Source organism: Aphelocoma coerulescens, chromosome 9 (assembly GCF_041296385.1).
Source record: "Aphelocoma coerulescens isolate FSJ_1873_10779 chromosome 9, UR_Acoe_1.0, whole genome shotgun sequence".
NCBI classification, from domain to species: domain Eukaryota; kingdom Metazoa; phylum Chordata; class Aves; order Passeriformes; family Corvidae; genus Aphelocoma; species Aphelocoma coerulescens.
Window position 1 is genome coordinate 10,713,108 of NC_091023.1, and position 14,572 is coordinate 10,727,679.

The 14,572-nt window shown below is 42.2% G+C and overlaps 1 protein-coding gene across 1 annotated transcript in view; it reads right to left on the reverse strand.

The window, feature by feature from the left end:
* Positions 1-6,983: 6,983 nt before the first annotated feature.
* COL4A4 (collagen type IV alpha 4 chain) overlaps positions 6,984-14,572 on the reverse strand; it is a 66,747-nt gene continuing 59,158 nt past the window's right edge. The window contains exons 43-47 of the mRNA XM_069024023.1: positions 14,010-14,141; positions 11,839-11,955; positions 10,932-11,120; positions 8,875-9,161; positions 6,984-8,265 (exon numbers count right to left, since the gene is read on the reverse strand). Coding sequence (XP_068880124.1) covers positions 8,002-8,265; positions 8,875-9,161; positions 10,932-11,120; positions 11,839-11,955; positions 14,010-14,141 — 989 coding nt within the window. The 3' untranslated portion in view covers positions 6,984-8,001. The remainder of the gene's footprint in view (positions 8,266-8,874; positions 9,162-10,931; positions 11,121-11,838; positions 11,956-14,009; positions 14,142-14,572) is intronic.

A 14,572-nucleotide genomic window follows, 5' to 3' on the forward strand; every position in this document is an offset into this window, starting at 1 on the left:
TATTAACACCTGCTTGTTGCAGGTGGTTTGGACTGGATGGCCTTTAAAGGTCCCTTCAAACCCAGACTGTTCTGTGAATCCTTAGCAGGATCTTTGCCATTAAAGCCCCCATCAATGTAGGTGTCAGAGCACTGCTGCGGGCAGATGTGCTGGATGAATCCCCAGTGTGCTCTGTTGTGCTTGGTCTCTTCAAGGAGAAAAATTAAGGGCAGTTACCCAGGTGGGTGTTGGACCTTGCTTATTCTCTGGCCCTGGTCACTGCCTGGCTCCCTCAAGTAGGGGCTCTTTAAGAAAACGTAGCTTTGTATAAAATATTTCAGCATCTGCACTTTGCTTCCTTTGTTGTAGGAGCTGTGATTTCTTGAGAGTTTTTTGTATGTCCTCTAAACTCTGTGATCAGGTACCATGTAAGAAATTCCACTCCCTAATTAATCCTAATCAGCAGACTTGTTAATGGACACATTCTTGAAATTTAATGGTTGAATGACCTAACATATTACTGTTAATAAATAAGGGTTTTTCACAGCCCAGAATTAAGATGTGATGAAAGAACTGTGTTTAGCTTTTAAAATTCTTTTCCCTCTTCCATCTTGTCTTTAAGCACAGGCAAATTCTGCGTTTTTGTTTCTGTGTGCTGTTTCCCCTGGCGGCACTACTTCTCCTAAGGGGAAAAAACGCCCCTTAAAATACCACAAAACCAGTATTTGTACAGATATAGAGGGTGTAGTAGGAGATAGTGAAGGGACTGGCCACTTCAGGGTAGTTTGGCCATTTTTTTTATCCTGCAGGACTAAAGTAACTTTCTCTGGCCACCCCTTGCTCTGTTTAATTATGATACTCCTGGATGCCAAGTGTATGTATGCTGTTGATACAATAATAGAGAAATGCTGAACCTTTGAAGCTGCTGCCTGTCTCCAGGGCTGCACTCCAGAGGTGTGAGTGTGGAGATGGCACAGCACAGCAGAGTGACACCAGGAATGGATGGCTTGGGAGAGTCTGGGTCCAGCTGCCCTTCCTTCTGTTGAGAGGGGATGGGAATGGGCATTGCAGTTCATTTTCCCCTCGGATTCCATGGCTGGGGAATTGTACCCATTTTGGTTCAGCACTGAGTGACTTGAGTGTGGATCATGCTTCCACACAACAGCTGGCGAGCAGATCGTCGTGTTTGTGCTGTGGCTTCTGGAGTGTGCAGACATGAAGGACAGAAGCATTGCATGGGTTTATTATAAGCTTCTCATTGTTCCCTATATAAAAAAAATTGGCTATTTCTTATTTGTTACCAGATTTCAGAAGGCAAGAAAATATTAACACTTCTGAGCTTTCAGTCATAGGAGCTGTTTCTAAAGGAGTGTCAAGCTTTCTAAAAAGTCTTACAATAAATACTGATATCCATTTCTCTTTCAGGAGCTGGGAAAACTGGAGAAAGGCAGTTTTTCATACACATCTAATATGGTTTGGGCATTTTTGTTTATATGATGTGCTGAGATAGGCAATGTAACTGGGTTACTAAAAGAGCAGATCAAGGATACATATGACAGGATTCTTCTGCTGCACGAGAACAGTGGTAAGCCCAGCTCTCTTGTCTATTTAAAAGCAGAAATTGGCCTAACTTGCAGCAAAAGGAGTGCAAGCAAAAGATTTCTAAACATGTGGATAGTGAACTTCCCTAATAAGCTAGAGATATTCCAGAATTTCCTTCTTCTGTCTCTTTGGAGCGGGTTAAACAAGCACCCCTTCAGGGCTGTTGGGCAGGTCAGCAGCAGTAAATGTGCTTGCCTTGGTGCAGAATGTTAGAGTAGGTCTTTGGTCCTTCACCAAACGATTCTTTGCAGGGATCATTTAAGAGAGATTGGTGTGCAACCACTTCTGTGAGTCGCTGTTTTCCTTCCTTACCCATGTAACAAGTGAAAGAATGGCCCTAAATCCATACAATATTAGTGAGTATGTAATGAACTTTTTGCTGACTTTTAAAAATTATAAACTATAAATAGTTTATATTTATATAGTTTATTATATATAATTAAGTTTAACTTAATTATGTATTAAGTTCTGCAGCTGAGAAGGCTGTTGTGACATCATTTATGCAGAGATACAACCTGTCTGAGGCCAAAAGTTCAGTAACGTCTGGTACTATTTATTGCATCTAGTTCACTTTTTCACATGGATCTTAAATGTTTAGGCACAATAGAATTAAAACTTTCTAAAATACTAATTTTCTTTGTAGTTTTTAAAATCCAGTGTGCAGAGTCTAACAGACTACAGATATAACTGCCTCAGAGTAACCATTTTTAACTTTTTCACTTCACATCACAATTTAATTGATTTCTGCCTATGAGGAAGATTAAACTCCACTTCAGTGAAAGCACCCCTTAGGAGTGGTGTTTGTCATCAGTGCATGGAAGACTAAATTTGGGAAAAGATCTTGTTTTCCTTGTACTGAAACTTTGTTTTGCCAAGCTGAACCTGATGTCAGTTTGGGACTTGAGTGCTTCATTCCAAGTCTTGCTGTAAACCAACCAGGAGTACCGCACAGGGACACTACAGAGAGTCTGTAGGGGTGGTACCTTACTGCGGGTCCTCCTTTAGGACTTGGTTAGGATTTTGTTTCGCATGTTCAGCATTTCTACTTCAGTGAATCTGTGGAAAACATTTAAATATGTGGAATTTCAAACCTCACGAAGCTCAAGCCTGTCTTCTTTTGTGAAGCCGTGGGGCAGTGTGTGGTCAAGGATGAGGTGAGCTGTGCTGTGAGGTGTGTGAGCTGCCTTACATGGAGGAACTGTGTTTGTTGAACACGTTCAGTGATAAATATGGAGTTGTTTTTACTTTGTACTTCTAAAATATCACCTCTAATTGAACTTCCACTACCTTCTGGAACATCTGGATGAAGTGACTAGGAAAGGGGAAAGCTGTTAAATATGAATATGGAGCAGCATCTGTTGGAGCGCTGGTGGGGATTTTTCCTCCACCTGGCTAGTTTTCCAGATGGTTTGGGTAGACAGAATTTCAGCAACTGTTTTTGTTGTTTGGTCAGTTTAAAATGCTGATTTCTGAAATCGGATCTAGTCATGAAATAGATCCCCAATTTGATGAAGCAATTGCTTCACCCTATGGAAAGTTCTTACCAGAGCTGTCAGAATTTTTTTATTGTTTTGAAGACTAATGGGCTCTGTTCTTGCCTGACTGCTGCTTCTCACAGCTGTCTTTGGAGAGATCCTTTTTCTTGCAAGTAACTGTTTGCCATTACAGATCCTTCCCGTGGTCTTGAATGGGTGTTTTCTATCTTGCTCAGACAGTTCTAATGCAAGTCAAGCCTTAGAACAGAAATCCTCATCTGTGCAGCATTTGTCTGTGTATGGCCACTGAGTGAAGTTACAAGTTACTTAAGGATTGCTTGTAAGCCCTGGAAAGGCCGGGAGTCAGTCTGGGACATCGGTCTGAAGTGGCCATGTGGAATAACAGAAACAAATTCGCAGATGGCTGTGGTTTATGTTCTGAATTTGGATGTGGTACAAGTCAGAGCACTGCTGAGGGCTGCTGGTGTGGCCCCACACACTGTGCTGGCAGTAGTCCCTGTGTGCTGGCTCTGTGTGCCCGGAGCAGGTGTGATGCAGAGCACATTCAGTCAAGAGTGTGCTTTAAAGCTTTAGGGGGATCCTTTTCAAGCAAGTGAGCTGCCTGGGTTAATGGATAAAAGGTTTGCTTAATTTGCCTTAAATACAGGCAAAAAAATTATGGACTATAAGAATTCTGGGTTTTGACTGTTTTGGTACTACTTTTGTTTTCCTCTGGTGCTTATGAACCAGCCAAAGCAGGAAAGAGGTTTTTGGTTAAGAGTTTACTCAGGAAGTATCCCTGGACCAGTTTTGCTTAACTTGTTGCACATAATAATGTGATTTGGGAATGACCCATGCCCATGCAGGTATTCCCACAAACAGGCTGCAGCCCACAGAGGAACAATGTCAGAGCACAGGGAAAGAGTGAGAAGGAAGGTGTAGCACAGAGAAGCTACTTTGTACCTGGAATACGAGCCCCTGGAAGCTTCTGGCTACCCCCTGCCTCCCTGAAGGGACTGACTGGCACTTGCTGTGGTAACAAGGGAGCAGAGCAGGGCCTGGAGTGAGTTGACCCTTGGAAACTTGGAGGAAAGGCATGTTAAGGTTTGTCAACTTTTTCCCCAAAATAATAAATTAAATTCCCTGAGCTGAGTCTGTTTAGCCCCCAACAGTACTTGGTAAGTGATTTCCCCATCTATATTCTGACCAGTGAGTTTCTTGCTCTTTTCCTCATGTTTTCTCTCCTGTCCTGCTGTGGGGTGAAGCAGCTGGACAGATGTGTGGCTGCCAGCTGGGGCCAGCTCTCCACAGGAGCTCGACAGCTCCCAGGCAGGGGATGTTGCTTAGGTGGCAGCACATGACAAGCAGGGGCCTGGGGCAGCAAGACCTGGCCATGGCCCCTGCCCTGCTTCTGTAGGAGGCTGTGTCAGCTCACAGGCCCCAGCCAAGCACCACCTCTGTCTGGAGCTGAAGCATCTTTGGTGTCCTCTCATTCTGGTACCTGTTCTTTGCATGTGGATTGTGGACTCCAAATCCAGAAGCTCTGCTGTACACAGATGAATTTGAAGTACTCTTGAAAAATACCATTTTTACAGTACAGCACCATTATGATAAAGTGAGTGATACCTGTTGTAAGTTTTGCTTTAGTCTCTCCCTTTTGGCATGCTCTGTATAAACCAAAAGATGACATTCAAGAGATGTTTTCAGTATAGGGCTTGTGCATCTCCTTCCTTGTAATGAAAAGTACCAAATTAAGCAAAAATGGCCACATTCCCTGTGAGCAGATTAGAGTTCAGGCCATGCAGTGTTTTTCTTCCACTTGTTATCCTCTAGAAATCCTGATGCACACAGATGTGAGGGACAAGAATTTGCCACCTGCCTTGAGGATTTGCCCTGAGTTAGAGCCAGGACCGTCCCTGTGTCCTGGCCATGGTTTGCCAGGGGGATGGGCAAGCAAATCTCTTCATTGGAAATCACTGGTTCTGAATTTAATTCCCAGGCAGTTCACCCCAAATGGTTCCAATTCCTGTGACATCCAAGTGTAGCCAGCATCATTTTCTGTGTTGCTGTTAATATCCTGCATGCTGTTGAGGATAAAATTCACTTCTTCACCAGGCCTACACGAGATTCAAACTCTAGAATGCCATAGTAAGGGGAATTTGGACTTCAAGGACTAGCACAATGCCATTGCTTTTAGGAGTATTTTTACTCTAACAGTTTCAGCTATGCCTTTTCACACAATTTCATAAATAGGTTCCCTATGAATAATTTAGCAATTATTTTTTTACTTATAGTCACTGGACAAATGATTGCAGAGTTAAAGCATCTGCTTCTTTATGCTTTGATCTGTTTTACTTGCTGTGTAATATTAAGCAATTTATCTGCAATTTCATTTTAAATTAGTACAATATTTCTGACAAATGCCTTATGGAGTTAGCTGAGCATAGAACAGGAATTTACACATTTAGGAAATCTGACCTGCCTGTAGTAGCTTGAAAATACATGTCCTTTATATGTTCTTACAGACCATATGAAAAGGGAACTGGCACAGGTGCAAAAAGTCTGCATCAAAATGATACAGAAATATGACTGATTTGTGTGATGTTTTTAAACAAAAGAGCAACATGGTAGAATGCTGTGAAATGGCCTATTTAAATTATTGGTGAGGTGTTCTGTTGATGTTTTTAAGATTTTCTGTGTATTTGTTCAAGTTTAAGTGAACCCGTTTTATTCCCTTATCTTCAGCTTGTCTTATGACCGAATTTGCATTTGTTTTATTGTTTACCTCAGTGCAATTCATACCAAAAGCCCCACTTTGCTTTTCAGCAAAGCCACAGCCCCTCTCCAGCGTTTCTCACCCAAAAAGAGACTGCAAAAATGAGTGATGGGAGAGCTGGTAAGCACTGTCAGGTAAGGCTCACAAATGAGACCTCAGTGTGGAATCACCTAAATCCACTCAGGAAATGGGGCCATCACCTGAGCCATTGGTGTTTGTTCCTGTGACTGAACAGCAGCTTCAGCTCCCAGCCCCGTGGGGCTTTAGCTGAGACCTTTTTGGAAACCCAGTTTGCACTCCTTGGAGAACAGGTGACCTAAGCACTGGTGCTCCCCTCCACTTGCTACTTTCTTCCCACAGGAAGCTCCTGAGCTGCTCAGCACCTCGCAGAGTTGAGACTTTGGGGTTTATGTCAGACTGGAGAGCTGCTCTCCCCTGCTCTTGGGATGCTGCCTGAATCAGGAGGGGATGGAATTCCGGCATACAGGTCAATGGAAGGGATTCGCCCCTCCTCAGCAGAGTGACCAGAGGTGTGCCCTGTTCTAGCAGGCACTAGGACCAGAGGGAAATGTTCCCTGACACAGGTGAGAATGGGACATGCCCCAGGAGGGCTCCTGACCCTTGCTCAGGTGAAAGAGCAGAGTCAGTTGACCACCATGTCAGCACAGCACATCAGAGGTCTGGCTGGTTGTGTCAGGAGGAAGTTGCACAGTCAGATGTATTTACACTTGACTGGACTTATTCTCTGTCTGTTTTATTTTCCTCTGGCTGAGACTGGAATGTCTGTCTTTCCTGCTCTTTGAGTTTGTGTATCCAGCTTTTAAATTGGCTGATCAGCCTGTTGTACTCGTGATGGCTTCAGAGGGAGTTTGCTTTGAATTAGGACCCTTGGATGAGGATGGCAGTTTCCTTGAAAATCCTTTTGCTGTGGGCACCTCAGTGAACACAAATTGAAATGAAAAGTGCTGGAACCAGCATTCATTTCCATTCTAGTAAAATGTAGCTTATTTAACTGGTAAAAGGAGCATTTGTGGCCCTTCTGCACATGATGGATTCTCCATTTGCAGTTTGTGTTTTCAGATGTTTCCCCATGATATAAAACCATTAAATAGTTCTGGTTTTACAGCTGAATGAAGGAGGTACAAATGGGCTTTCACTTTTTCAAAAGGCGATTAGGGCTTTAGGATATGAACATTTTTACAATCAGTGCTTTAAAAAATAAAAAGCATCTTCAGAGCTATCATTCCATAAGGATCTTAATGGTAATGGTTCTTTTTTGGTGATGTATTTACAAACAAAGAAGCAAAATATGAACACAATTTATTGTCCTAACACTTCTTATATTCATCACTCAGATAAGTTCACCCACTTTATCACCATATCACTGTTTCTTTGCAATTAATGTTAGAAATTGCTTTTTTTCTTCAGCAACTTGGACTAGAGTTTAATAATTTAATGTAACTGCTCTTAGAAATTAATTGTAAATATAAATACAGGTTTTTAAGGATTTTTTAATCTCATTTTACTTTCTTACATAATCAGCTATTAAATGGATTTGCAGCTTTTTGTTGCTTATGAAAGTCCAGTTAACAGTTCTTTCACAGTCTGGTTCAGTACTGCAGTGGTAAAAGACTTTGGTCTTCATTGTTTTTATTATTGGATTATTTTTTAACAATTACATTTTTCCCTTCCCTCAGAAACAGCAAGTGCAAAGTTCCTTTAGCTTGGGAAATTCAGCTACAGGGCTTTGATATTTGTATGTTTGCACATTTCTATTGATATGGATAAATATTTATAATATGCCATATAAATGCACATATTCTTCCTGCTGTAAATGCCATTTTTAACAGGAAGTCCATTCTCTTGCACAACAGGTATGGTGTCCTTGGTATTCCCAGCCTGACTCAATCCTCCAAGCTCGCCTTGTTCCCTGTACATTACAGCAGTGGACTCCAATGTGACAGAGATTTTACTGCCTGCAGATGTGTATACATGGGTGGATGAGGCTCAACAGATCCCTCATCTTTCAGTCTCAGATATCCATTCCAGCAAAGAACAGTGCTGCACACTTCCACATGTATTCAAACATGAGCTGCTTTTTAAACCTTTAGCATGTTGCTCATCCTCACTCAAGCCTCTCTCTCTAGCTGCCTGTTTTTGGTTTGCTTCTTAGCCATGCTTCAGGCATACCTGGCATCTACTGATTTTTTTCCTCTGCTCTTGTCCTTCTTTAAGAGTCCCTGATAGGGGCGCTGGTGCAAACTGCAGCTCAGGCATCACAGTGGTCAGCCAGAAACTGTATTCATTAGCAAAGAACTGACACGTTCCCCGCTGGCCCTGGCACTCGATGAATGGTGCTGATCTGAAGTCTTCCAGGCAGCTTCCAGGTGACATAAGGGACTGTCCACCACCCTGGTCACCAGAGCCAGTGTGCTGGAAGGAACAAAGAGAGAACTTGGTAACTGTGCATCAAAAATAGGTAAATTATGTTCATCTGTCTTTTTTTCTACTTGCTTTTAACTGTGCTGGTTTTTGCAATCTTAAATTGGAGTAAGATTCTTTTGCTGGAGAAAATCTTAATTTGTTCTGTAATAAATTAATGTCAAAGTCTAGAGCCAGCTCATTTATTTTTCTGGTATTTATCAAACTGAAGAAAGGAGTAGTCTGGGTTGATTCTGAACGATGCCATTATCCAAACTGCTGCAAATGTAACTTGAGGATGGCATTGAAAAGACCTGGAGTTCTAATTCTGAAAATTATGTCTTTGTACATGAAAATCCTATTGTTTATTATAGATAAGAAGGCAAAACCTTTGTAATTTTAAGGAACGCGTATCTTAAGGCTCTGAGTACAGTATATGTAGCTACAGCCAGGTTCTGCAATTTGGAACTAACCCTTGTCTTGTTTCTTGTGAATTTTCCTCTTTAATGTTTGCTAGACATTGGATAATTTACTTTTCAGAGCTAAAAATCCTTGAACCTTTAAAATACCAAAGCTGGATGAAAGAAATGTATCTATATAATCATCCACCCACTTTCTTACCATCAAAAAAGAGTATCCTATCCAAAGGCTCCTCCAGTTCAGTGGGCAGGGAGGAATTGACTGGTCCTGGCTGTGAAGTGCCACTGCCTGTGCTGGGGCCTCGCAGACAGCACATCTGCTGATGTATGGCTGGATCTCCTCCTCGGACAGCGGTGCCATGGGCAGGGGAGCAGCGCTGGACAGCCAGTAGGACTTGTCATTGCGGCTGGCGTAGTAACACACTTGGTTGATGTTGCAGTAAGCAAATGGCATGGTACTGAACACAGGGAGGCAGGATCCAGCTAGACCTGGAAATAAAAACAAGTGATGCAAATTACTCCACTTTCTAGGTAAGTTGAAAATAGTATTCTGGCCAGTGTTGCTGTAAAACTACGTATCTTAGCAGGATTTAGATAATTCACAGATGTTAAACCTCCCAAGCCCTTTACCAAAATGGCTCCATGAAAAACAGAGACCTTTTACCAGTAAGTATCTTCCTTCCTAAACATGATGTAGTTTGTCACCATGGGAAACAGTTATGATAACAAATTTCTTAGCTGTGCCAACACTGAAAAATAAATTAGGCAAAAGGTGGCGGCTGGTTTAAAAGGAGATCAGCTATTTACAAACTCACTTGGAGCAGTGAGAAACCAAATGACAATGCTGATAAATAGAAAAATTTTTGTGAAGTATGACAAGCCGTTGCTAGCAGTGCATTAAGCTGAAATCTCAGCAGCTGTCCTACTACCTTCCAGAAAGGTTTCACAGACTCCCAAAGTGAAATAAAAGGATTGAGGGATTTTGCAGAGCCAATCCTGCAAAATTCTCATCAGGCAGACATCAGTGGGAACCAAGAAGTGACCAGTGCATATTTCTGAGGTGAACTTCTTCCAGAACTGAATTTAAAACAGTTCCATGATGGCCTATTTAGTAAGCAGTTATCACTGCACGAAGTTCTGCCTTGAACTTGGTGTGCAAAGTGTTATTTCTGTAATGCCCCCAAACCCAAGCACCTTCATTAAAGACGTTTCTACATTTCTATGCAGAAGCCACTTTTGTTTATCACTGATAATACTCCATTCCAGTACTAATGAAGGATGTGAAGCAGCCTGAGTAGGGAAAATGCCTGCAAAATCACACAGGAGACAAGGACTCTGTTCTCTTTGAATCTTACTTTTACTGCTGTTATGAGGCATTCTGTTAGCAACTGGCTCTCCTGGGGAATGCCAAACACACAGTAGTGAAAACATTCTAAAACATTACTGCTATTCTAAAAATAGCTCTTTTTATTGCTCTTTTAAACACTTCTTTTTTGTTCAGCTTATTAGGTCCTTGATCTTTCCTCCTCGGAGACTTCTCTGCCTCTTGTATAACAAGTCAACAAGAATTTAGGAAACTTTTTCTGTGCAAATTACCACCAATCAGTTCCTCAAGCTGCAAGGCAGGCAGCTTATTCAGACATCTAATTTTAGTCAGAATTGTAGAAGACAGATAAGAAATGACACAAGGCACCAAAAGGAGCTCTCTCTGGGATAAATTTGGCTTTGGCTTTTCCAAAAAACATTAGCTTCTGACTCTTAAAAGCACAGGATTCAGCTGTATACATGATGCATAATTTACTTGTAAAGCTTACTTATACTGCCCAAATGTACCTACCCAACTTAACCAGCTCTTTTTCCCAAGCTGTGTCTATAGTAAAAAAGGAGCAGATCCTCCAGGGAGTTCAGAGTGGCCAAATGAGATTTCTGACCTAGGAAAATCTCTCCAGTGACTTCAAAGACAGCCTAAAATGAGCTGAGATAAATGAAAGAAACCACTCATCTCTCCAACTTCGAGTCAAAATTAGTTAGAGATTGAAATATTTTTTCATTCGATTGCATAGCAGCAGAAAGCCATTTTAAATGGTGACAAATAGGGCAGCATAACCAAGTTCATTATCATCAGTGTAAATTAGTTTTGAGTCTGTAGAAAATAAGTAACTGGTAACTGATGGTTCTGTAGCTTGCTCCATGTGACTTGTCTTTCAAGATAACACCATATTTCCCCTTAGCTGGAGAGCAATTATGTGCAATACATACCAAGATCTTGATTATGGGCTTTCTCTTGTCCTTCCAGGTACAGCAGACTATAGCCAGTCCATAACTTTGGCATCCCCTGTGGGCAGAGTGGTTCTCTGTCTGACTGACTGTGAAGGACGAGCAAGAATCCACTTGCAGATCTAATATGGGGGCCTGGTTGTCCTGGGACACCAGTCTGGCCAGGTGGACCTTGAAGAAAGGTAAAAGGAATTTACTTGTATAACATATAGTAAAAATTCACACCAGCTGTGTGTTAAATGCTCAATAACGAGTTCCCAGGTGGATATAATACAACTTCAAGGCTGTCATGGGCAATAAAGACACAAGTAGACTTCTGTTACCCTTCTTCTGGGAGAGAAATGAACTAGATTGCCACTGAATGCTTGGCACTTGGCTTTTCTATTGTGCCTCTGTCTTGTGCTGTATGGATTAAGAAATAAACTGAAGTGGGCAATGATTTCCCAGACTTACTCAGCAGGATGAACAGAACATCTGGACTGAATTTGAATCCTTGCAGTAACAGTCGATGCCCCTTCCTCACATATGTATTAAACCCGTAATTTATTAGAGAGCAGTCACAGTTAAAATACAATTTTAATTACTGCCAGACAGTTGCCCATTAGCCCTGGCTCAGACATGCATGCCTTTTGATATAAGCTGTCTGAGCATGGGTGGTTAATTGCCTTTCTGCTTACTAATGGATGCTGAGAGAAATTTTCTTCCAACAGGTCTTGTTGTGAAATCATTCACAAATGTCACTGTCAGTGCTTTGAGAGGGGGCAAGAGGTGTCATGGAACCTCAGGCTAGAGGTGGATATATCCATGTGAGAACTGGGGAAGCAGAGAGAAAACTGAGTCTGTGCATCAGCTCCCACATCTCCCCCCCAGAGTCATGCTCCATCCTTACCTTGTGGCCCAGCGTACCCTTGCTCTCCTCTGCTCCCTTGGTCACCTGGTGGTCCAGGTGCCCCAGGTAACCCATCTTGACCTGGCAGGCCATATGATCCTTCTTCACCTTTTATGCCTAGATAAATAAAAAGTATGTGCTTTTCCTTCACAGGGCTGCATTTAAGGTTCTACATTATCCAAACACAAAGGGCCAGTCAGCGAAATGGACACCAGGGCAGGGAGGTGCAGAACTACTTCTGCTGGGAATTCTCTTCACCACTTATTCACCCTGTGACCACAGCAGTAGCTCAGACACATGACTTTGGGAATAGCAGCTCCTGATAAGGTTTTCCATCCTCTCCAGAGATCTTGTGTGATTTACAGTTGAAATCAAAGCACTCCCCAACAAACATTATCACGCAAGCCTCGTGCAGAATTGCCATCAGGATCTGTACCATGGAATGAGCAGTAACTCCTCCTGAGGCAAGCCAAGCTGTCAGCTTTGAGAACCCCATTCAGCAAAGTCTAAGAACATACAGTGAACTCTCCTTGAATTAACAGAGGTACTGGAGTACTTAGAGAACAGGGAGAGACTGCAGAACTGGACTACATCCAGTGGGGAAGGGTAAAGACATTTTTAGGCTCCTGATGGCCTCACCTTTTTGTATTTCTCACATGTCCTTGCATTTTATACATTAGCAGGGAAGGTGTGGCCATGACAGTAAAAGATACATCTCGTGTAGTGTGCAGATAATGATGGGCCTGTTCACTGGCTACTTAAAACATAAAACATAACCTGAATTGAACAAAGTTACACTTGTCAGGTATTGTTGCATTTAGAAGTGGTTTTCCTCCTTTGATAAACACCGGTTTTCAGATGAGGGTGTTTCTCTAGCACCCACCACGGTTGTTTCTCAGTAATGGTGTTTCATTCCTTGCAGATTTTGCTATTTAACCTGCAGAATGAGTAATTCAAGGTTGTCTCACAACATTCAAATTTCCCCATGTTACTTTTTACTAAGAAAACCTGAACTAGTCAAAACAATTAACAGCTTTTCTATGTGGATTGCATAGTTATTCTGCCAGAGCTTAAGCACACTGAAGGGTTTTAATAAAATCCATTGCTTTTGCCAGTATAACTTCCAGTTTGCCTTCCAAGCCAGGAGAAAATTGGATTCTCCTATCTTAATAAAGGAAAAAGCATTAATATTTCTTTATTTCTTTCATAAAACCAGTGCAAGTATGTGTATCACTGTATTGCCTGGTTTTACAGAAACACTTAATGATGTATATAATGGAAACACAGCTGTGTAACCCCAGAAATTTCTTTTAGCTGGCAAATCAACTAAGATATGTAAAACTAGAGAGCTGACTGAAAATTGCATTGTTTCCTTTAATGATAGGAATGACTGCTGCAGGGAATCTCCTGGGAGACAATAATGGATTTTTTTCTCTGGAGACACTGGATGTCTAGAGCAGCCAACACAAAAAACTTTGGTTTCCCAAGTAGGAAATACCTTACACCACAAGAGGGATTCCACCATCTAAACTGAAGACACTCTGCAGACGGGCATGCTGTATTTCTATGAAGGTGGCCTCTCTTTTGGGATCACCAGTACCAGCATTGCTCTTGCTTTCTTCTGCCAGAAGAATGTTTCAGTCTTTTATCACTTCCTTTTAAGATCTCTTTGGTCAATTTTCTTTGGTGGTAACTTTTTCATGTTCTAACAGATAAAGAGCTCTACTGTAGCCTTTTCTCTGACTTCATTGTCCTTTTAGGACTTTGGTTAGCAGAGCTTTGGGATTCATTATTGCTAAATTTTAAAGCATGCATATTTTAAACATGCTCCAAATAGGTCTAACCCAAGGGGTGGTTTGAGGCATTGCTTTACAATTTGTTGGGGAAAAAGGAAAAATACCATTTGAAGAACTTTTTTCTCAACAGTGCCTGACGCTTTTGCCCTCCCTGGCCTAGGAAAAGAGAATGTAGCGCAGGCAGGCTCAAACAGCCTGGTTCAGCTACATCATCCTCAGCATTAACCAGCCCACTATGGGTTTCTAGAGACTGTTAGTAAGTGTTTATGGAGAAGAGAGAGGGTCAAACAGAAGAAACTCTGACACTCTGACCCTTTTCTACTTGTTCTCTAAATGGCTGAAAAGAACATCCAAGCATTCAAAACATGAGCTTACCTTGGGGTCCAGGGTGGCCTACTGGCCCTGGTAATCCTGCAGAGCCATCCTCTCCTCTTTGCCCTGCGTCCCCAGGAGGCCCAGGGGTTGTAGGGCATGAATCATCTACTTTTCCTGATTCACCAGGGTCACCTGGAATGTGTAGTGGGAAAGTGGGAAGACTGGCTAATAGCTCCCATGCAAAGTATTCAAGAGTATACTTTAAGTATTTTAATCTTGAATTATTGAGTCCCACTGATTTTAATTTTACTCTTAGTCTTTTAGAGCAGTATTAACAGCATGGCAAACCAGTGTTAGCAAGTGTGTGTTAGCTGGTCTGTGATCTTTGCCCAGGTGGGCAAGAAGGCCAGTGGCATCCTGGCCTGTACCAGCAATAGTGTGGCCAGCAGGACCAGGGCAGCGACCATTCCCCTGTGCTCAGCACTGGTGAGGCTGCACCTTGAATCCTGTGTTCAGTTTTGGGCCTCTCACTGCAAGAAAGGCATTGAGGTGTTGGAGTGTGTCCAGAGAGAGGCAATGGAGCTGCAAAGTGTCTGGAGCACAAGCCTGGTGAGGAGCAGCTG